The sequence below is a fragment of the Momordica charantia genome (assembly GCF_013281855.1).
Source record: "Momordica charantia cultivar OHB3-1 chromosome 6 unlocalized genomic scaffold, Mcharantia_2.0 BLBB01000006.1, whole genome shotgun sequence".
Classification (NCBI taxonomy): domain Eukaryota; kingdom Viridiplantae; phylum Streptophyta; class Magnoliopsida; order Cucurbitales; family Cucurbitaceae; genus Momordica; species Momordica charantia.
Genome location: NW_028275164.1, coordinates 24,408,668 through 24,430,155, shown reverse-complemented (window position 1 = coordinate 24,430,155; position 21,488 = coordinate 24,408,668). Strand labels below are relative to the sequence as shown.

General features: G+C 36.1%; 3 protein-coding genes across 9 annotated transcripts; 1 reads left to right on the top strand and 2 right to left on the bottom strand.

The window, feature by feature from the left end:
* Positions 1-1,818: 1,818 nt before the first annotated feature.
* On the bottom strand, positions 1,819-20,939 carry LOC111025715 (uncharacterized). 7 transcript variants are annotated; one of them, XM_088125900.1, is made up of 9 exons: positions 20,811-20,939; positions 4,578-4,829; positions 4,218-4,488; positions 3,507-3,657; positions 3,009-3,231; positions 2,833-2,924; positions 2,581-2,716; positions 2,170-2,501; positions 1,819-2,085 (listed from the first exon to the last, which is right to left on the bottom strand). In XM_088125900.1, exons 2-9 carry the CDS (start codon positions 4,826-4,828, stop codon positions 1,835-1,837), a joined length of 1,707 nt encoding a protein of 568 aa, XP_087982026.1. In that variant the 5' UTR covers position 4,829; positions 20,811-20,939; the 3' UTR covers positions 1,819-1,834. The 7 variants fall into 7 exon arrangements, with proteins under 7 accessions (XP_087982026.1, XP_087982022.1, XP_087982024.1 ...); XM_088125896.1 differs by lacking the exon at positions 20,811-20,939 and adding an exon at positions 7,926-7,969; XM_088125898.1 differs by lacking the exon at positions 20,811-20,939 and adding an exon at positions 7,437-7,622.
* LOC111009471 (uncharacterized) lies at positions 15,200-16,715 on the top strand. Its single transcript, XM_022282558.2, has 3 exons — positions 15,200-15,334; positions 15,418-15,470; positions 15,641-16,715. The coding sequence occupies exons 1-3, from the start codon at positions 15,265-15,267 to the stop codon at positions 15,758-15,760; spliced, it is 243 nt and encodes an 80-aa protein (XP_022138250.1). The 5' UTR covers positions 15,200-15,264; the 3' UTR covers positions 15,761-16,715.
* Positions 16,803-20,949, bottom strand: LOC111009195 (importin subunit beta-1). Its single transcript, XM_022282181.2, has 3 exons — positions 20,811-20,949; positions 17,797-20,220; positions 16,803-17,698 (listed from the first exon to the last, which is right to left on the bottom strand). Exons 2-3 carry the CDS (start codon positions 20,211-20,213, stop codon positions 17,500-17,502), a joined length of 2,616 nt encoding a protein of 871 aa, XP_022137873.1. The 5' UTR covers positions 20,214-20,220; positions 20,811-20,949; the 3' UTR covers positions 16,803-17,499.
* Positions 20,950-21,488: the final 539 nt, after the last annotated feature.

Here is a 21,488-nt window from a genome sequence, read left to right as displayed (position 1 = left end):
CAGCTTACTGTTATATTTATATTTATAGAGTTTGAATCCTGATGCCCTTAGGAAATATACCTTGTTGGGTTGTGGGCATCTTGTGGGCCAAATATTGAACTAAGGACCGGTGGCCTGTAGTAGATAGCTTTTATCAAGCGGGCCGGGTAGGTTCGGTTCGATCTCCATGGGGCTGCCAGAGGGCTTTATTGGAGTTCTCCGCAGGTGGTCGAGAACTGGTCAGCTTTGATCGATTCGGATCGCGACCCCTTTGTGTATGTCGTGCCTCGGCCTTCCTGTTGATTTCCTCCATTTGGGTCTTTCCTCTTTGGACCTAATTTAAGCATTTTGTAGCTCACTAAGCTTGACTTGATTTCCCCATACAAGTTATCTACTTTCAAAACTAAGCATATATGATTTTATTTTTAGCCTCTACCTAAATTATCTCAATGAAGATGGTATCCTTAATACTACTACAAAAATAGGCTTCAATGACGGTTATGAACACTAAAAAAATTGAAAAAAAACCGTCATAAATTGCTTCGGATGTGATTTTGATGGGAAAAAACGATAATTTTCAAATTTTTATAAATGTATGATAGTTGAAAGAAAATTGATTCAATTGTTGGGTTTTATGTCCTGAAACTCATAGTTTGAAAATACCAGATATACTTTTATCTTTCAATAAAGTTGTTATTGAAGGTTTTAATCAATAAGTAGTTATTGATCCAATAAAATATTCTTACTAGATCTAAATCCAATAAAATAAAGGATCCTAGACTGTTACCTGAGACTCAAACGCTATGTAAGAGACATAAATATGGATCAAGTTTGATTTAACAGTCTAAATGGTCCATAGTATAGGAATAAGGTTGGGCGCCTTATTTTGGGGACACTATAGATGCGGCCCACTTTGTAGCTAGTACAAACGATGTGATCCTAATTCGTTCATGTGAAGACATGCGAGTGGGGGTGTCCCGTGCAAAGAGTTTGCATAAGATCGGATCATGAGATAGTCACTTTTACTTTATAACACCGTTTACTGTTTGAAACTGACTATCTCGACTTTGATGGCCTAGGTAACTCGATCTTAATCCTGAGCTAATTATGACCGTTTCCACTATTACCAAGTCTTCCAACGAAATTGCATGAATTTTTTTTTTCAATAAAATTTATCAAACCTCAAGGTGGAGTTGTTAACCTAGAGTTATTAAATCTGGGGACTTAATTAGTCTAATTGTAGAGTTTATGGGTGTTCACGGGTTGGGTTGGGTCGGGTTAGAATAATTTTTTGGACCAATCCGAATTTTTAGGTTGGTCAAATTAAGGAATCGACAGAATCGAATATTATGGTTGGGTTGGGTAACCGAGTTTTTGTTTTTGTTTTTGTTTTTATCTGGACTGAGAAAAATGAATAGGAGAACTTTTAAAGAAAGAGCACTGAGAGACATAAAGAGATGAAATCGTGAGAAATTGAGAATCATGTGAAGATGAAAAAGATGAGGAGATGGAGAAGATGCATGGAGGAGAAAGGCAGCACGAAGATGGAGAATCTACTTTCAATGGAACGACACAATAAGATCTACTTCACGACGGGACGAGCGATGAGATTAATGCTACATCAGCGACGAGTGGTGGACCAGTAGCTACTACCGACGATGAACAATCTAAGAAGGGAGGAGAAAACGAGATTGAGAGGCAAGAGGCAAGAGGGGAGAAGGCTTGAGATTTGAGTGATTGAAAAGATGGTGAAAAGATAACCTAAAATGAAATGATGAGAAATTGAATATATAAATCAAATCACAAGAAGATTCAGAAAGATGGATGAATGATGAATACCATTAGTATTTAGTATTTAGTATTGCATCTGGTTCTTGAATTTCATTCGAAGCATTGACAGTCGTTTTTGAAGTGGAAACTTCTCATCTTTGATTCCTAGTTTGTCCATGTAGAACACAATTTTCTTGAGGGTGTCAATTACCTCTTTACCCTCCATCCCAAACTCTTTCTCCTGAATCCTCAGAATTCTCATCAGCATATTCAGTAGCTCCTTTTCATCCTTCCCCACCCTGCTCTGAATGCAAACCAAACAGTCTAGAGCCTCACCTGCGTCCAGTACATCACAAATCAAGTCACCAGAAAACGATTGTCCAACCAAGTACAAAAATAAGCAATTCTCAGTTTTCTCACCAACAGGAAGACAATCTTTTCCAAATGCAATTTCCCGTATTCGCAAAGCTTCCAGCGCAAGTTGCTCGGCGTCTTCGTCCCGGTTTAGATTGTAAAGAGTGACAGCAAGATGCAGCATTGGGACCGTAATTGATTCATCATCTGCTCCAGCTGCCTTAACCATAATGTTCAATCCCATTCGCAACAAACGCTCAGCCTCTGCATAGTTCTTTGACCGCGAATAAGATGATGCAAGGTTTACGAGGTGCTTCACCGAACTAGGATCGTCTTTTCCTTTTGACTTCTCATTGATCAGCAAGCACTCTTCTAGCAGTTCTCTGCCTTCATTTCCTCTGTAATAAACCAATTTCCAGGAATTCATGAACACAAAATTTTACTGTGAAAATAATCCCAGTATCAGTATGACCTTACCTTCCTACAACATGTAGTAATTCTGCCAAATCAATCCTCATCTTCTCCATCACACTGTCATCTAAAGCCATATAATTTGAATCCTTGATAATCTGTAAAGCTCTTCTATATAAGATAACAGCTTCCTCTGCTTCCCCTATGAACAAGTGGAAGAACATGCTTCAAATGACGGACAAGAAATGAACAACATGCTACAAATGACAGACCTCTCAAATGGAGGAACTCGTATCGTCACATATACACAGAAGTTACCTCTTGCACACTTTGCATTAGCCAGAGAATACATAGCCATTCCAACTTTTCCATCTTTCTCTCCATATAAGTTTTTGTATATGTTCACAATCCTAAGGATAAGAGCATACAAGTTTAGTGAATAATCCAAAGGAAGGAGGGAAGGAGAGAGAGAGAGAGAGAGAGAGAGAGAGAACCTCGCAAAACAAGCTTCTGCATCCTTTCCTTTTCCTTCTTTGAGCAAAAGATCGCCCAGATTAAATAGAGGTATAACCAAATCCTCGTTCTCAAAGCCTCTGCTTGATTCCAAAATTGAAATAGCACGATGGTAAAACTGTACTGCTTTTGAGGTTCTTCCAATGGTACCAATAACTTTTGCCATCCCTAAAATTGGAGTGATAAGTAAGCTACTGTCTTTTCCTGCAAAGGAGAGAACTAACGATAACGAGACAAAGATCAACTAAAATGACCAACCCAATTATTGCAGTGTATTTCAACCCAAGAAAATAGCTTCTTATATTTTCTTCTTTTATGGTCTTATAAAAAAAGGTTAAATTACAAGTTTAGACCCTGAAATATAAGGTGGTGATAGATGTATAAAATCATAAAGTAAACTGTAACAGGAGAACTTGAGAAAAATCATAAGAAAAGCATCAGATGGACAATTAAATACTTGTCCCCACTAGCTACCGCACCACTTTTCTTCTCTATGATATCAATAGCCCTCTTGTACACAGACATCGATTTCTCAAACTTCTTTAAGGTAGAGTACATGCTCCCCATATGCAGAAGCACTGAATCCAGAAATGGTTCACCGTCCTTCAGATTGTCAACAACCTTGTTCAACTGCATATACGAAAACCCATCAGAAGAAGGAAACGAAAAAATAATAATGCCACTCGGGAGAAAATTAAAGACTAGAAGATTGGGCAACTAACAATTACAACGGCAATTAAAATTTTGGCTGTAGAAGATATTGGATACTTTTGGAGCGTAAGAATGAGGTAAATATTAAAAGTTACCTCTTTATTACGGCAAAATCACCTAAGATGAGACTGCATTACTAGATGACCATGTGTCTTTGAGCAAGATAAAGGCACCAGAAAACATGCTCATGTAATTTAGAAAACAGAACCAAAATGCCATCAAGAGATAAAAGAATATAGAGTTTATGAGTCCTATATATGTGCATGTCATCTGTCTACATATCGGCCATCATAAAGTGAACACTACATCGCCCAAACTCTAAAAGCCCCCTGATTGCAATTATGGTTAGATGATAGCCTAAAACAGAAAACAATCCTAACAAGTCATGCCATGAAGTTAAAACTTTGTTGCACAAAACTGACAAGCAATGATTTTTTCAAATAAATTATTGTACAGATGATTAGGGAAAAAGAAGTTACTATATCCAATATAGAAGCAACAAACTTCAAGTCTCCAACAGTTATATACCCCAAAGCCACGATGTCAAGGACAGCAGCTTGTTCAATTCCATTAGCACCTGATTCCATCTGTTCTTTTACAGCTTCATAATTTGCTTCAAGTAACTCTACAGCATCATTCTTCCTCCCACTCATAATCATCATTCTAACTTCATTGAATAATTCTTCCAACTGACTCTCAAGTTCACTGATGTTGTTCTCATCAGTTCGGTAATGCACGTGACCAGTACTGCTAAAAAAGTAAACAACCGTCATTCAATATTTTATTTGGACGTCATAGGCAACTCTTAACAGCATTCTAAATGACAGTAATTAAATTACCAAATTGATCCCAACCTTTGATAACCATTTGGAGCTGTGAAGGTTGAAGGAACATGTTTTCTCCGACCCCACCTTAAATCAGCTCTACTAGAAGCAGATGGTGTTGAGGAAGAGTGACAAGAAAAAGCTCTAACAGGTACCGCATAAAGCTTGACATTACATTTCTGTCTTTGGAGACAAACAGAGGTGCATGTGAATTTGATGCCCTTTTGCAACTGCAATGACTGCATGCACATACAGATTTCGCTCATCCTAAGATGTTCAAGAGAGAGATATTAGAATAACTGATCTCCTGAAACTGCAAGGAGCATCTTAATCAACAATTTAATAGTTGTGAATACGCATAGATTGACTTGAAAACAAACGTAATAACTCTGTGTAATCCTAATATTTGACTCGTGGAAATAGATCAGCACCCGCATCCATTGTCTAAAATTGGGGCATATTTTCACGTAATTGGTGCGAGTAGAATTAAATAGCATGGAAATTTTGGTAAAGGCAATGCCACCAACCTCGAAAGGACGCTAAAAAGAAATGAATATAGAAGCAACATCATTGAAATCTCGAGTAATTAAGTAGCAGAAGCAAAATACACAGCCAAACTAATGCAATCCAGCGGTCAGTCAGAGTTGACACGAAATGAAACACCAATAAACCAGTAAACAAAGACATAAACGTAATAGGAAAAAATCCGGAGAGAAGAATTGTAAGAAGCAAAAGAAGGCATCCCAGTTGCGAAATGTTAACTCAGATGGGAATGAAGAGGGGGAAAAGGAAAAAACCTGTGGCAGGAGAAGGAGGGAGAAGAGAGAAGAAGGAAAGCCGCCATTGTAAAGAGTTTAGTTGCAGAAAAGGCTCAGCTGATGAACGAAGGGAGGAGACGGAGACCACTGAGTCGGGGGTCATCGAGCGGGTCAAGCTGATTTGACCCGCCGAGTTACTGATAAAGCAAGGTTTGGGCTTTTCCCTTAACGAGGCCCAAATCCAACACCATCCAACTTAGCCCAAGTCGACGGTAGAAATGGCCAAAATAAATAAATGACCAAACTATCAAATGGCATAAATGGCAAGAAGAATTAGAACTGCCATGTTTTGTTATATTTTAATCAGTGGAATTAGAACTGATCTCGTGGATAATGAGTCCATTGTTTAGGACTCCACAACTTAATCTATCACTTTGGTAAAACAATGGATAATGAGTCCATAATTATCTAACCTTCCAGATTAGAGCCAGGATATTGCCGAATGAAATAACAATCATCCGTAAAGCCTGTAATTATACCAAAGTGGTATCTCAGTAAAATACCCTTACCAGGTTAATTTGTAATTATACCACTTTTGATTCCAAGTCTCAGCCAATGATTACATATATAATTAGGTTGAGGTTATATCCTAATTGCTCCTTTTTGCTCCTTATTACCCGAAATTTGAAAACGGAAGTGTGGTCGTTCGAGAGCGACCATCTCACATAGTCGTCTCTTGAAGAGATGACTGTCTGGACGTTCGGATGTTAATTTATGGAATTTTTTTTTTTTTGATATTTATATATTATTCAGTAGATTAAATGTATAAAACCTCTCAGAGGTGTAGTGGATGTATTGCTACCCTGATATCCCTTCCTTCCCAGGTTCTTATAATTTCCATCCCAGCTTCTTTTTTTTTATTATATATTATTATTTATTTAATAATAATAATAAGTTTCTATCATTGTATTTTCTTTTCTTTTATATATTATTATTCATTTTTCTCATTTTTACTTAATATTATCCTTTTCATCCCAACTTCTTTTTTATATATGTATATTTTATATATTATTAAAATAAAATATTTTATATGTTATCAGCCAACTCCATTTTGAGACGGAGTAAAAGTACTTATTGTGTGAACAGGGGAAGAAAATTGTAATTTTTAACTTTGGATAATTTAAGTAGAACCACTTACACCCTTTGTTGAGGTTGATAGTTTTCACTTTGATGGTAACAGGCATGATTCCTGTACTCTTGTGCCGCTTTGTGTCATTGTCTTTCAACAGTTACAGCATTTCTGCCTTACAAACTTTACTGACCAAATTTGTTGGGGATAAAATATAAACCACGAGAATGTTTAAATTTTATTTTTCATTTTTTACTTGTTACCCTTGGTTTATTTCCTACTTGTTCTATCCATAAATCCCTAAAATCAAGTATATATACCTAATTTGTTATGGGGTCTAAAATTTGTGCGGTTGGAGCTCACACGCAATTATGGATAGAACGCCCGCACAGTCTCATTCAGATTACATTTTTATAGTGTTATATAAAGAAGCTGACTTTATAGTGTTATCAAAGGAAAGTCGATTAAACTTTAACAAATTAATTATAAATGCTTAGATTCTAACAAAGTGGAGACTAGTAACAAGCCTTTGTTTTCCTCCGTGAATCATGCAGGCCAAATTTCACGATAGTTACTACAAGACCAGTACCACTTTTGTTTGAAGTCCTTCCTACCCCAAGTTACGTAGAGAATATTCCTAAACCCTCTGACCAGATAAGATCTAATTCTTCCTTTCCCCAATTTTAAGAGCTAAATTGTTTCTCAATCTGAGATCCTAAACTCCACTGATCTAGATTTGCCTCCTAAAGGAGGAGACACCAATTTCGGGAGCCTCATGCCCACCCCATGAGATAAAGATAAAGCTGTCACTTCGTATTCCTAAGTTTAAATTTAGAAATACTTCATGAATCTGGGGTATAACTTGATTTTAGATGAAAATAACATTTGGAAGTATCATATTTCATGTAGTGCTTCTGATAAAATATGAGGTTACCTATTGTAAATACCTATGCTAGGAAAGGTAAGATGGGATGGGAAATCACCTACCATTTGTGGTTAGGAAACCTTGCTGTACTGGTTAGTTATATAGGGAGGAAGTTTAGCCTAGAAAGGGATCTTTTGTCTGCTGGAACTTCTTCCTTTGTATGCCATTAGGCTTTCTCTATTGTATTTTGGAAATCAAGCTCTCTCTTGTCTTTTGGAAATCAATCTGAATATCATATTGTAAGGGGATACCTTACAAGTTCTCTGTGCAGGTGTTTTTTTTTCCCTTGCAAATGATTCAAGGAGGAAGTTGGGACTGGCTACATTTATTTTTTTTCATCCAAGAATAATCTTAAGTAATATCTTTGCTGAACAGTTTTTTTGAATTGCGGTTGGAGCATCCCCGGCGCGCTTCTTGCATAGAGAGCTAAAGAAATTTGTCACCATGGGACTAGCACTAGAGTCAAAACCCAGATCTCAACATCACAACCAAGCAGTCATAAAACTAACCCAACTGCAGGTGATCTAACCGCTAAAGTTACATAGACCAACCGTGTATCGTCATATTGAAGCCTTCCCATCTAAACCACGAGAAAGAAAAATGAGAACAAATCATCACAAGATCGAAATGAGCTGAATGTGACGATACAGACCACTAAAACAAACTTCACCGCAGTTGAAAAAACACTGATACTGAAAAGGAACTACAAAATACGTCGAGAACTGAATCCTATCGAGGATACAAAACACAATCATAGATGAATCGGGAGAAATCGAATAAAAAACAGACAGATATAGTGTATACTTGCACTGGTATTCACCGTAGTTGTGAGCATGTAACATGGTGTTAGCCACACAGGCTTTGATGCCTAAGTTATAATCAGAAGTTTGACGAGTACTGAGAAAAGGGTTTTCAGTGCACTTTTAGGGTTCAACTTACTGTTATATTTATATTTATAGAGTTTGAATCGTGATGCCCTTAGTAAATATACCTTGTTGGGTTGTGGGCATCTTGTGGGCCAAATATTGAACTAAGGACCGGTGGCCTGTAGTAGATAGCTTTTATCAAGCGTGCCGGGTAGGTTCGGTTCGATCTCCATGGGGCTGCCAGAGGGCTTTATTGGAGTTCTCTGCAGGTGGTCGAGAACTGGTCAGCTTTGATCGATTCGGATCGCGACCCCTTTGTGTGTGTCGTGCCTCGGCCTTCCTGTTGATTTCCTCCATTTGGGTCTTTCCTCTTTGGACCTAATTTAAGCATTTTGTAGCTCACTAAGCTTGACTTGATTTCCCCATACAAGTTATCTACTTTCAAAACTAAGCATATATGATTTTATTTTTAGCCTCTACCTAAATTATCTCAATGAAGATGTATCCTTAATACTACTACAAAAATAGGCTTCAATGACGGTTATGAACACTAAAAAAATTGAAAAAAAACCGTCATAAATTGCTTCAGACGTGATTTTGATGGGAAAAAACGATAATTTTCAAATTTTTATAAATGTATGATAGTTGAAAGAAAATTGATTCAATTGTTGGGTTTTATGTTCTGAAACTCATAGTTTGAAAATGCCAGATATACTTTTATCTTTCAATAAAGTTGTTATTGAAGGTTTTAATCAATAAGTAGTTATTGATCCAATAAAATATTCTTACTAGATCTAAATCCAATAAAATAAAGGATCTTAGACTGTTACCTGAGACTCAAACTCTATGTAAGAGACATAAATATGGATCAAGTTTGATTTAACAGTCTAAATGGTCTATAGTATAGGAATAAGGTTGGACGTCTTATTTTGGGGACACTATAGATGCGGCCCACTTTGTAGCTAGTACAAACGATGTGATCCTAATTCGTTCATGTGAAGACATGCGAGTGGGGGTGTCCCGTGCAAAGAGTTTGCATAAGACCGGATCATGAGATAGTCACTTTTACTTTATAACACCGTTTACTGTTTGAAACTGACTATCTCGACTTTGATGGCCTAGGTAACTCGATCTTAATCCTGAGCTAATTATGAACTTCTGTTTACTCGGGATTACCCTTAGATCTGCATGGGTGAGAGCAGTTCAACAGCGCTGGTTCAATAAGCCTCCCATTTCAGGGGTAAGGCCAGGTAGATAGCTAGGAACATAGGGTGCAAGAAGGAATTCACTTCTACCCAATTTTAGGATAGTAGAAAGGTTGTTCTCTTAAGAGCTGAATCCATGTCTTGAACAATAGGCGCCACCCTCATCAAAAGGTTTGAGAGGATTTTTGATTTGATAGTTGGACTACAAATCATTGTTCATTAGAGGATCAGTGAGACTTAAGGAACAGGAGGTAATTACAGGGGTAAAGCGGTATTTGACCTAGCTGTAATTACGAACAACTTGTGAAGGGTCGACTTACCGATCATGGTTATATCAAATGGACATAATATATCTACAGTGAAGAGAGTGCAGCTACGGGCTTTAGTGGAGTGACCCGGTAGTTAACGAATGTTGGTTAACTAGGTTAAAGAGTTTAACCGGTTAATCTCAGATCGTTGGAGCTCATAATCTATAGGTCCATAAGGTCCCCTGGCTAGCTCATATAGGAATAAACTTGGAATAATTTGAAGGCATAATTCGAATGGTACGAATTAGGTTAATCATATGAGATATGATTAAGTAATTGATATATGATATCAATTTGAGAAATTTGGACAAAATATTTAAATAGGATTTAAATATTAAAATTATGAATGTGGATTCATAATCGGAGGCATGGATTTCATCAAACATCGGATTTTGGAAAAAGTCAAATAGTTGACTTTGACAAGAGAAAAGTCAAAGGTTGACTAAAGTAGATTAAAATAATGTTTTTAACCAAGTTGGTGGAAAATTTCACTAACTTGTTAAGTGGAACATTTAAATAATCTCAAAAATTCACTTTTTGACACTTAGTCATGCCATGCATGAGTGGAATGTGTGTTGTAAGCTTTTGATGAACTTAGACATGTATTTTGACGCTTAGTCATGCCATGCATGAGTAGAATGTGTGTTGTAAGCTTTTGGTAAACTTAGACATGCATTTTGACACCTAGCCATGCCATGCATAAGTGGAATATGTGTTGTAAGCTTTTGGTGAACTTTGACATGCAAGAGTTGCATGTAATTTGCTTATTTAAGAAGGCCTTTGTTCAAACATTAAAAGGCTTGGAACCTTTGGCTATTTTTTCAAAAAAAGCTTACATAACTCTTGTTAGCTCCACTTTTCTCTAAATTTTTCCTTCTCTAAAAAGAGTCTCACCACTCTATTCCAAGCCTTGAGAATAGCTAGGAAGATCTCTTGGTGGTCCTTCATTGGATCTATTTGAAGATTTTTGAAAAGCTACAAATGTTTGTATTTTTCTCTACTTATCTCTAAGCATCATAATGTATGATCATGCATGTTTAATCCTAGATTGTATTATGCATCTAGATTGTTATTTCGATTCTTGCTCACTTCCGCTGCGCATGTATGTATATTATCCATCATCAATGACATTTAAAAACTCCCACTTTTATTCAACCTAAAACTATAGGCCATACAAACATTATTCAAATCCCAACTCACTCCAATACTCTAAAATATGGTGATAAGGAATGTGTGAAGTAATAATTTTTCCTTGTGAAAAAAAAAAGCTATAAGTCAGAGAAGCAAGTCAAATTACTTTTAGCATAATATTTTTCCTTTCAAAACCCCAAATCCAAACAAGTCAACACATGATGTGACTAGAAGTGGAGATAATCAAACCATCCATCTCTCATTTCTCATTTAAATGCAATTTTTCTAATTCTGTTTTTCTTTATTGGGATAAGAGTTCAGAATTTGAAGCACAAGTTTGATAATCACTTTTATTTTAGTATGAAAGGGAGCAAAACAAAAGAGATCGTAACGAAGAGAGCGAAATGAGCGACAATAAGCTGTTTTTTCTTTAAATATCATGTTGGCCAAAAAAATTTTCAATTGTATATCTAAAAGATTTCGAAATGATTTCCTAAAGCAATTGAACTTGAAAAAATTTCGTGGAAACAAAGATCGAGAGAGATTTGATAGTAACCTTTTATGATGGTGACAGCCACAAACCAAATTTTCAAACAAAAACAATGGTTGAATTTAGATTCCCAATCCCTTCATCTTTCATAGGTCAGCTCAGCCATATTGAATGAAAATGTGATCAAAATAATTAAGGCATCTCATAGAGTACTCTCAATAGCACTCACCACTTTGAGTGATTGCACAAAAAACTCACAATATTAATTTTTGGTGTTCAGTCCACTCATAAATGTGAATCTACCACTATTGGACCCACATTTCTCGTAAGAAACTGTTTGGATAAATATATGATGTATATGTAAATTGAATAACACTGACAAACAGATTATAATGTAATTGACTACAACAATATAAATTCGGACAACTTGATGAACACCACAAACTTGATTAAATTAGTCGAGACACGTTTCAATAGAGTTGACCTAAAGATAATTATTTGCTCTGCACAAGTTAGCAAATTACAGCGATCGTCTCAGCAAGATACAACGACTAACTTTAGTAGAACAGCAACCTCGAACTACTTGGATCTGGCAGAACTCTTAGACACTTTGCTCTCAACACAAACAAGAACAAGAACTCAAACAGAAGAGAGAATTCTTGTGAGAGGAGGAGAATACTCAATTGAGGTATCCTTGGATATCATTAAACATGAAACTTCTCATACATGAATTAAGTTCAACTTTAACAACATGAAAAAAAACTTCTATTGGGAGTATAACTTCAACTTTGACAACATGTAACTTTAACAAAATAAAGTTACATAACACAAAATTGAAACAAAAAACAACTTATGAAATAAATAATAAATTTGTTACAAATACAAAATAAGTTTCAAATTCTTAATACACAAATTTAATTATTTCCGGATGTTAAATTTGTATACTCAACGGTTTTCTCACTTTCTTTCACATATTAAACATCTAACAGAAACATTTTCTTTAGAATATTTATGTCATTTATATTTTCTCCTCCAAATAATTTTTCATTATTTCAAGAAAAAATTGCTTCCTAAAGTGCTTTGGGAGGAACTAATTAAGGGAGTACTTAGTTAAAAGTAGTTCTCTAACTTGAACTTTTATGTTGGAAGCTTTTTTTAACTCTTTTTAGGTTGATTTTCTTCTTGGATGCTCATTCTTCGTCTATTCCTACAAAGGATAACTCATGATCGAACATGATGGTCTTTAGCATTTTCTACTATAGCTGGAGCATGTACCTACACCGGAATCCATGAGACATCAAGGATTTTTCTTATTATAATCAGTTTTTTTCTACATATATATATATATTTTTTCTCTTACTTTATCTCCTTTACTAATTAGTAATTTCTCAGGTGTTATTACACGCCTTCCATGTAGTAAATTATCTCTTCTAGATGATTTTTTTTTTCAAAAATTTCACTAAGAAGTTTCTCATGTGGTTTGTAGCAAAAGAGGTCAAATAATATAATGATTAATTTCCAAATCTCAAAGCTTATACTTTGTTTCCAATGCTTAGCATTTGCTTAATTAATTTATGAGGCCACTTTCACAATTTTCAGACAACATTAAAGGCTACAACCCAACCCAAAACAAGGAAAAAAAAAACTAATTACAAAAAAATTATCATTAGAAAAAAAAAACAGAGATTTTTATTAAGTTAACTTATGGTCTATCACTATCCCATAAGCACCATGATTGATTTAGCTTTGTTTTTGTCTTAATGAGTGATTAAAAAAAATTTAGAAACTTTTGTTGAGAGTTTTATATTGAGTTGTCTCTTCTTTTTATTTTTAGTGCTCCCACTAGTGGGAACCTAATTCAAATCTCTTTCCAAAGTTCAAATTTCTTCTTTTTTGGAAAAAAGAAATATATATATATATATATATATATATATATTATGATTTATTATGATTTATTATGTAGCCCACTTTCATGTGTGTCTATTACATCTATTTGAGTTAGAAAGTGATGAAAGCCAAATTATGAGGACCAATGGCTCTCTTTTGATAAAGTGGGTCTTTTTTGCTACCACAAAAATGAGTCCCAAAAGAAAAGGATTTTGGAATTCCCACTATCTTACTGTCGAGCTACCTAAATTTGGTTCAAACCATAATACCCAACAATATGATATTAATATATTTATATTCTATGAATTATTTGATGCTAAACCTAGCAAGATGATGAGTTGAGAGACACATATTTAAGTTGATTGATTATAAAAATAAAAGAGGAAATTTACCACTTCTCACGAGTAAAACATCTATCACTTGATCTATAATATTTCATCGTTATTGTTCGGATTATCGGTAGGTCTTGGGAGTCAAAAGTACAAGTTAGGTACGTTTTGATATTTTTGAAGTTATAGGTTCAAAATTAGAATGAACACCTTTAGATGAAATATTCAACATCTTAGGAGTTTTCTAAACATGTTTAAGGGGGCACAAAATTTTCCTATAAAATTATTCAAAATACATATAAGTTGTTCTAGACATTCTTGGATCTATTATATGTCATAATAAAATAATAATAATAAGGTTAAAAAACACTTTTGGTTCATGTACTTTTCGCTAAAACAACAATTTAATCCTTGAACTTTAGTTTGTGACGATTTAGTCCACGTACTTTCAAATTGGTAACAAATTTAATCATTGAACTTTAATATGTAACAATTTAGTCCTTGTAATTTAAAGTTGGTAATGATTTAATTCTTATCGTGAAATTTTTTTTGTTAAATTTCTTATATATATATTGATAAACTAAAGAGGGACCAAATATGTTTAAAAATTAGAAAGATTAAATTGTTATATGATAAAAATTGATACTTAATTTTAATAAAAGTTTTTATGACAGAGAACTAAATTGTTACAAATTTTAAACTACATGGACTAAATCGTTACAAGTTAAAGTTCAGGGACTAAATTGACTTTAGTGAAAGTATGTGGACTAAATGATTACAAACTAAAGTTGAAGGACTAAATTGTTACTCTAGTGAAAGTATGGAGACCAAATGTGTTTTTTAACCTAATAATAATGAGATAATAGACAAAGATACTATGAATTCACAAGTGAGTCCTAGTAAGATTCAGGGGAACAAGTTGTTAAATATTACATAATGAAGCAGTTGTCTCGAAAACTATTAAGAGGTGTCGGGGGAAGGGGCTCGAATGTGATGAGTATCGCATCTTCAAAGTCGGGTTACGCCACACCGATCACACGCTACACAATCCCATGTTACACATTCCTATTTCCAAAGAAAGGCTTTTCAATCCCAGACATCACACACTCTTAAATTTATCTCCCAAGTTTAACACTCTTAAAAGTGGAACGTGCGCCTCGTCGAGGTGCAGATATTGTGGCAGGTCAAACCCTCCACACATAGAAGGATGCTTGTGCCTTTTTGTCTTCCTACTTTATCATACCAAATCAAGTGAAAGTAGAAGCATTTAGATTCATGCTTTTGGCTCTTCAGAACTTAAAATATAAAATATGGGAAGATTGACTTGGTAAAAAACAACACACCAAAAATAGGCAGCACTGAATTTGGCAATAGCTGAGGCCATGCAAAGGGGATTGGCCATTTACAGTGTAGACAAGCACATAATTACTTGCGTTTCTTCTTTCTATGGTCCCTTTTTGTTTTCCAAACAAAAAAATATATATATATATATTTAAAAATAGATTCTTTCTTTAATCATAAAATAAAAGAATGAACAGCAGAGTTGACTTTGGTGGTTGTGGGCTTAAAGTTAATGCACTCAATCATGTTATTGCTTTCCATTTTCCATTGCAAATTAAGGATAAAACCATAACTTTCCATTCCCCTCTTCCCTTCACCTCCAAATCAAACACAATGTCTCTAAAACTCAAATCTCTTCTTCTTCTCCTTCTATTCTTGATCTTCGTCCTTCCTTTCTCATCAGGTACCTCATTTTTCTTCTACTTCTCATCTCGTTTCGTAATTTCTATTATCTTAATGAATTATCAACATTTCATGTTGCTTTAGGAATGGATAAACCACTTCGAGATACCAAGATTGCAGATAAGTCAATCTTCAAGGTATTGTTCATGTCACATAACATCTTCCTTCAGGAATGATCTCTCAACGAGATTTAGAGTGAACTATAAGAGTCCATATAACCTATTCAAACTATTTCTTTTGCACTTATCATAGTAACATTGTTTTATGCATCTAAATGATTTGTATTATTTTTCTCTAACTTGATAAGGTTGGTGGCATTATACAAATGAATGCAAGGAAACTTATGACACTTGACATACAAGACTACGATGAAACCAAAGCAAATAATAGGCACGATCCGAAGAAGCCTGGGAATGGAAAGCCTTGATACTGCTCTCTTTGCCCTATAATAGCCAAAAAGAGGAAAGAAAAATGCTTTGGGGTCATCTTTTGGAGATTGTATATTGGCCTTCTACAATGAGAGAGCTTCTTCAGTAATATAAAGCCTTACTATTTGCATTAAATTTCATTTCCTTCTCATGCATCCAATTAAAAACCAAGTTAGAATGCTTGGAAATCAGATCTTTACTGCTTGTTAAAGGTACAAGAATCCTATGTGGTTAAGATTAATCACCAAATCACAAGACAGGTAACCAATTAACATACAAAATACTACTTAAATAACAGAGATTAATAAATAGATCCAATTGTGGTTGAATGCAGCAAGTTGTTTGCTTCCTTCTGACTATCAGAAAAACTGTTTTAAAATGGACGTATGAAAATGCTGTTTACATCCAAAATACAAATGAAAAGATCAAGCAACAAAGAAGGTGGCAACTTCTTTACCAAGCTCAGGTCAAAGAAATTAAAGCTAATTTGTAAAAAAGTTACTTCTGCTCCTGCGTGTAAGCCAAAAGAAAATGGTACATCTAGAAGTTCAGTTTTATGAATATCTCATTCTTACCAACATCATCTAAAGGATGAAAAGTTGGCCGAGTTGAAAAGTTAATTTAATCATTCAAAAGGATCATCATGAACAGAAAAAAATGCAATGAAGAATCAAAATATATTAACAAGACAGGAGAAAACAATTTTACTTGAGAGAGGGAGAGAGAAGAAACTGTTGAAAATGTATCCAAACAAGGCGCCACATAGTGGCAGAACCCTGGCAACGAATATACTCTTTGACACCCTCAATTACCAATTATCAAAACTTTCCATGTACAAATAATATATACAAGCCCACAAAATCATCAAAGAAAATTCGTCTAATCCAACAACTGAATCCCAAAACACAATCAACCCTTTACTTACATCACAACTTCTGTGATGCCTCTAATACATATAATCATTTGCAGAACAAAATATCGCAAAAAGGGTGGCAAGATGGAAAGGAAATAAATAGCGCGAAAGCAGACTGAGTACTGTACTTCAAAAAATGACCAGAGTGATATAGTGATATCGTGAATTCACCGTGTATGTTGAACAACTACAAGATGCGACCAAATGAAATGCAAATACAGAATATGATGACCCTTCATGGTGTATTTCTATGAAACTGAACCAAACGAAGTGTACAATATGAAGTGAATTTGACAGGAAAGACCAGAATACAACCCAGACCATGAAAATTCACAAGACTGATGCAGAGAAAATAAACAAAAGGCTAAAATGTCCTTAACTAGAACCGCTAGAGTAGAAGTTCGAGAAAAAATAACTCTAGGGTGTCTAAGTGGGGGTAGAACAAGTGAATGAACAATCCCTGTATTTGATCCATTTCCACAACCCAAAACCTCACGACGGCCAACCCCACTAGGTTGGACACTATCTCAAGTCAGAGATACAATTCGAACCGACCAAGCCATACGAACTGGGAGCGCTAATGGACGCTCCCTCCTCCCACTTCTACCATGACATACAAGATCCCCGACTTGATGCTGCTAATGCAATAGTTAGCAATGCTTTCATGATGATGATGCAAGAGTTAGTGACAACTAGAAGTGAACAGCTTCCCGTTGTCCTGAGAGTGAAGACTTGTAAGATGCAATCTGGACCCCAAATCAACACACCCATATGCATGCAAGGACTTCAAATGTGAAAAAAATAATTTGCCAACCAGCAAAGACCTTAAATTGAAATGGCACGGCTGATGGCCAACTTAGCCCATTCAGCAGATTCTTTAATCAGGTGATCATCGGAGGACAAGCATTCACTCAAGAAGTCTTTGCTTGAGACAGATTGCTGTATCAAAGAACCAGCATTACTCCCCAGTGTGTCGGCTAGATCACCAAGCACACCAATGGCAGTTTTCATTACAACTTCATCCCTACAGGAAAAACAAGCATGAAAACATCAAACAAACAATTCCAATTTGGAAACACATTCACACACAGACATGAAGAGAGAGTTCTGCGAAGAACTTACATGTCTTTTCTGATGTAAATACTATCCAAGAATTGCAGTATATGAGGTGCATAGGGGACCAAAAGCTGAGTTTTTGGAGAGCTCTTGAAACCTTGGAAGATCCCTGAATACGCCTCCAAAATTCCATTTCTCAAAGAATTTGTATACTCCGTCATTTCATCGTCAATCCCTGCTGTGTGTACAGATAACTCCGCTGCCCTCTGAAGCATGGGCATGGCATACATCAAGTACTTCTCAAAATTCTCCCCAATAGCCAGTGCTATATCACCAAAGCATGAGAAAATAGGGGGCTTAACAGAACGATGCAATTGATCGCTAGATAAATTCTTGAGCAGCTGAGTCATAATCCCATCACAGTAAGGCAAAATCTTATCCTCCAATGCCCTGCATATGTCCCCCACCACACCAACAGTGACAGCACAAACTTGATATTCCTCAAAATTCTGAAGCCCCATTTCTATATATTTATAGAACTCAGTCATGTATTTTGCAAAATCTGGGCCTGTTCCATAGGCAAGAGCTCCAATCGCCAGCATTGCTTCCTCATGTACAGTGGCATTTCTGCAAGCAAACACCCTTAGAAAAAGTCCCATAATTTGGTCCGCATACTGCATAAAGGCATACTTATTTGGCTCTGATGATCCTAGCTTCTGAATAAGAACCTGTAAGCACCCACATAGCAGGCCCTGTAGTTCCCCTTGTCTCTCCCTTTCATCAGATGAAAGTTTTTGCCCTTCGAGAGTATTGTGCAGTTCCATCATAATGACAGGAACCAGTTGTAGCACCATGGGGGCTGTTTCATCGGTTGAACACCTCACAACTTCATTCAATGTTTCATATGCAGCAGTCCTCAGACGTGATTCACCAGCATCTTCTCTGTGAGTAACGGTCAAAAGGGACTGGACAATTTCTTGGAAAAATGGAGTTAAAGGAGATGATGGACCAACATCTTCATAACCCTGAGCAAGAAAATAGAGGGCACCACATGCTTTCTCCGCAACATTTGGCACATCCTTCATGCTCTGAAGCAAAACAGTAATGATCTGTTGGCAGTTTGCCTGATTAATAATGGGTGTATCTATGTTTGTGCCGTGAAGGAATTCAAATATCCGCCCTAGGGTCCATGCAGTAGTGTCCTTCACATGGTTATTAGGATCCTGGGTCAAGGCAGTCAGCATGAAAGTTAAAGCCACATTAACAATTGGCATTAATTTTTCTGGGGCAGGCCCCTCCAAAATTGAACCAAAAGCATATGTCGCTGCCTCCCTCTGTCTCCAATCTGATTTCGTTATGTTCTCTTCAATGAATGGCATAACAAGCGGAACAATGTCATCTCCCACTGTTCGTGCAACCAGCCCAAGACATGTACCCCCAGCCATAGCAATGTTCCAAGCCCCTTCATCTTGATCCTGGTCCTCTTCTTGCTTAAGAAGTGTCTCAAGCAACATGGGCACAAGAGCAGGTAGAGCCTGCTTGATGAAATAAAAGCACGGTACATCAGAATCCCCAGTAAAGTCATCCCCATACTCTTCCAAGATATCTATCTCTTCATCACAAATAGAACTCCAGAATTCAATGGCTTGAAGAGCAACAGGTTCTTCATCTTCCCTAACAGCCTTTGCTGTAATGCCAAAAATATCCTGAATGTAACGAGCTAATTTGTCATAGTATGTTGATGCAATTGAGACCAAACATTCAAAAGCTGCCTGGCGTATCCTCACTTCAGGGGATAGTGTGGCCTCACAAACAACTCTCATGATATAATCACGCTCCATATCATTACTAAAGTTTGCTTGGGCAAAGCCGAGAGCATTGTACAATGATCGAGTAGCAGCAAGTCGAACATCGTTGTTTCCTTCAGATGCATTCATTCCCTGGACAACAGCTGTCAATATCCTGTTCACTTGATCTTGATCTATCACGTCTGGAGATACTTCCTCACATAAATAACCAAGGGTCTCCAAGGTGGCTTGTTTGACATGGGATGACTGTTGATGAACATTCAACAATAGTGAACTTATCAATTCAGGCCATTGCTTATGGGGCAACTCAATTCCTGCAATCTTTGCAATGACTTGGGATGATGTGGACCTAGCATCAGCTACTGCTGAAGACAGCGTATTCAACAAACATGTTTTTATCTGGCCCTTCACATTGCTGTCCAGCGTTAACCATCTCTGAATAAGCTCAAATTTTCTATGTTGCTCCTTGGCATCCAGTGCATTCTTAAGTATCAAACCTGCTAATTTACGGCTGTCAACTGGCTTTTCCTCATTTCCTAATTCACCAGAGAGAGACAGCAAGAAACTGGGAAGGTTTTGCTCCTGGAATTGCCTTAAACTATCTTCTGCCTGCTTCCTCACAGTTGCATCTATTGACTGTGCATTCAGAAGGACTTGCGTAACCTCCAATGCCATGTTTCACCTGTAAGCCGAAAATAATTTATCAACCGATTGCCAGATGAGACAAGTTGCTTAAATTTCACAAATCCATTTAGTCCGCAAATATTGAGCAAATCCCGAAAGATCATGAAGAAATATTGGGGGGGGGGGGGGAACGAAACATAACTAATAGCAATTAAAACCCCAAAAACAAAGAGTCAAAACCCAGATCTCAACATCACAACCAAACAGTCATAAAACTAATCCAACTGCAGGTGATCTAACCGCTAAAGTTACATAGACCAACCGTGTATCGTCATATTGAAGCCTTCCCATCTAAACCATGAGAAAGAAAAATGAGAACAAATTATCACAAGATCGAAATGAGCTGAATGTGACGATACAGACCACTAAAACAAACTTCACCGCAGTTGAAAAAACACTGATACTGAAAAGGAACTACAAAATACGTCGAGAACTGAATCCTATCGAGGATACAAAACACAAGCATAGATAAATCGGGGGAAATCGAATAAACAACAGACAGATCAAAAGGCAGAAAATCAGTAAGCAAAATGAAACCAAATGAGCAATAACAAAAGGGGGTTTCGAAGAGAGGAGAGAAATCATTACCTGGGTTGGGGAAATTGAGGGGATTAGAAGAAAAGAAGAGTGTGGAAGAGCGAAAAGACGGCACTCTGGAGGAACCCTAGAGGAGGGGAAGAGCGAGGAAGAAGAAAATGAAAAGGCGCAAAGCTGGACTAGAAATGCTAAAAACTAAATTTTTATTATTATTATTATTATCAATTTTTTTTTTTATTTTGGGCCAAAAGCAATTATTTATGAGTGAATTTCGGATACATTTGGTTTCATTTTTAGGGTTTTAGGTCTGACTCGTCCAACCAATCACAAGGTTGTTGCTGCCTTGTTGGCGAAGACAAGATAAATTAATTTATCATTAAAATCTTTTAGAAAAAATATATATGTCGTTTAAAATAAGAGTAGTTCATTTACTTTACCTTTCTTTCCATCATAATTTTAGCATCAGACTTTACTCAATAAATTCTTTTAAATATAACAATAAATTTGTGTCGAAGGATTTTCATTGTGCATAAAATTTATCTTAAAATTTTACTAGTAGAGTATGAAAGACCAAATTAGTCACTTTTTAAAAGTAAACAACCAAAACGAACATTTTGAAAGTTTATGACTAAAATGAGCAAAAGTAAAAAATGCAGGGATCAAAATAAACGTTTTAGAAATACAAGGACCAACAATCAATTTAAACTTACATAATCTAAACTCTATTTA

Bases quoted from the DNA above. Each gene is read 5' to 3' on its own strand.
- LOC111025715 (XM_088125895.1), bottom strand. From the start codon at position 5,406: ATGGCGGCTTTCCTTCTTCTCTCTTCTCCCTCCTTCTCCTGCCACAG. The intron at 4,830-5,359 runs GTTTTTTCCTTT...TGAACATCTTAG, and splicing joins CCCTCCTTCTCCTGCCACAG to GATGAGCGAAATCTGTATGT. The intron at 2,925-3,008 runs GTTCTCTCTCTC...TCTTATCCTTAG, and splicing joins GCAGAAGCTTGTTTTGCGAG to GATTGTGAACATATACAAAA.
- LOC111009471 (XM_022282558.2), top strand. From the start codon at position 15,265: ATGTCTCTAAAACTCAAATCTCTTCTTCTTCTCCTTCTATTCTTGATC. The intron at 15,335-15,417 runs GTACCTCATTTT...ATGTTGCTTTAG, and splicing joins CGTCCTTCCTTTCTCATCAG to GAATGGATAAACCACTTCGA. The intron at 15,471-15,640 runs GTATTGTTCATG...TAACTTGATAAG, and splicing joins CAGATAAGTCAATCTTCAAG to GTTGGTGGCATTATACAAAT.
- LOC111009195 (XM_022282181.2), bottom strand. From the start codon at position 20,213: ATGGCATTGGAGGTTACGCAAGTCCTTCTGAATGCACAGTCAATAGAT. The intron at 17,699-17,796 runs GTAAGTTCTTCG...TTTTTCCTGTAG, and splicing joins ATTTACATCAGAAAAGACAT to GGATGAAGTTGTAATGAAAA.